Source organism: Triticum dicoccoides, chromosome 7B (genome assembly GCF_002162155.2).
Source record: "Triticum dicoccoides isolate Atlit2015 ecotype Zavitan chromosome 7B, WEW_v2.0, whole genome shotgun sequence".
NCBI lineage: Eukaryota > Viridiplantae > Streptophyta > Magnoliopsida > Poales > Poaceae > Triticum > Triticum dicoccoides.
In genome coordinates this window covers 56,141,324-56,142,475 of record NC_041393.1, presented here as the reverse complement: position 1 = coordinate 56,142,475, position 1,152 = coordinate 56,141,324, and the positions used below count along the sequence as shown (strand labels likewise).

General features: G+C 51.9%; 1 protein-coding gene across 1 annotated transcript; it reads left to right on the top strand.

The window, feature by feature from the left end:
* The first annotated feature begins 205 nt into the window (after positions 1-205).
* Positions 206-935, top strand: LOC119337923 (60S ribosomal protein L39). The gene is made up of 3 exons (XM_037610194.1): positions 206-310; positions 424-527; positions 646-935. Exons 1-3 carry the CDS (start codon positions 308-310, stop codon positions 692-694), a joined length of 156 nt encoding a protein of 51 aa, XP_037466091.1. The 5' UTR covers positions 206-307; the 3' UTR covers positions 695-935.
* The last annotated feature ends 217 nt before the right edge of the window (positions 936-1,152 follow it).

Below are 1,152 nucleotides of genomic sequence, written 5' to 3'. Positions count from 1 at the left end.
CGCGGAGGAGGGAATCAGAACATTATGGGCCCATTAAAGCGCAGTCTCTCTGTGTTTTCACAACAGAGAAGAGTACAGACATAACGTTACGAGCCCATGAAAGCCCAGTTCTGTATGTTTGACAGAATGGCCCACCAGGAGTATTCAGTCCGCCGACCTATTTCATTCCAAAGAACTAGCCGAGCCCATTAGGTCCATACGGCACCGCTCTCCACTATATAAGCCCTCACGGCCTCCATTTCCCCCTCCTCCGATCCAAGGGTTTCCTCGCGCCGCCGCCGCAGCCGCCTTCGTCCACGCCGCCACGATGGTACGCATCTCCGTTCACTCTCCCCGGAATCTCTCCCCCTCTGCTTCGATTCCGCTCCCCGTGTTCCGTCCTTCATGGATTCGCGCTGATCCGTCGCCTCCAATCTGCCGCAGCCGTCGCACAAGACCTTCCGGATCAAGCAGAAGCTGGCCAAGAAGCAGCGCCAGAACCGCCCCATCCCCTACTGGATCCGCATGAGGACCGACAACACCATCAGGTAACTTCCGCCGCCAGACCTTCTCCACCGGTTCGCCCGCCGTTAGCTGCCAGTGCTTGCTAGTAATGGATCTATGGAGAGGAGACGGCGCCGCTAAGCCGTTTCGTTGTTGTCTCAGGTACAACGCCAAGCGCAGGCACTGGCGCCGCACCAAGCTCGGATTCTAATCCGGGGATGACGGCGATGACACCCGTTGCTGCCGACGGGAGAAGGGTCTAGCGTACCTAGGGTTTATGATGTCTCGTTGTTTTTGCATGCTAGCAAGTGACTCCGGGATGCCAGTTTTAAGATTTCGCTTGTGTTGAAAGATATTATTATTATTACTGCTTGTAGCCTACCTGGGATACCGTCATATTTTGCTGATTATGGAACCCCTTTTATCCTGCTTAAGACCTGTATTTTGCCTGAGTTGAAATGTCCTGACCAGTTGAAATCCTTCGTTACCCTAGTATGATTACCTACCTGCATTTTGAATGAATTTCTTGTGTAGCGGTTTGGCTTTAAGTTCATTTGGGTGTAAAATTGTTAATCGGTTGTGTGGTAGGGGATAATTGTATTGTGGTTTGTGTAGAATACCTGTTGTAGGCATGTGTAATTCCTGGGTGACTTGCCTAGTATCATGCAC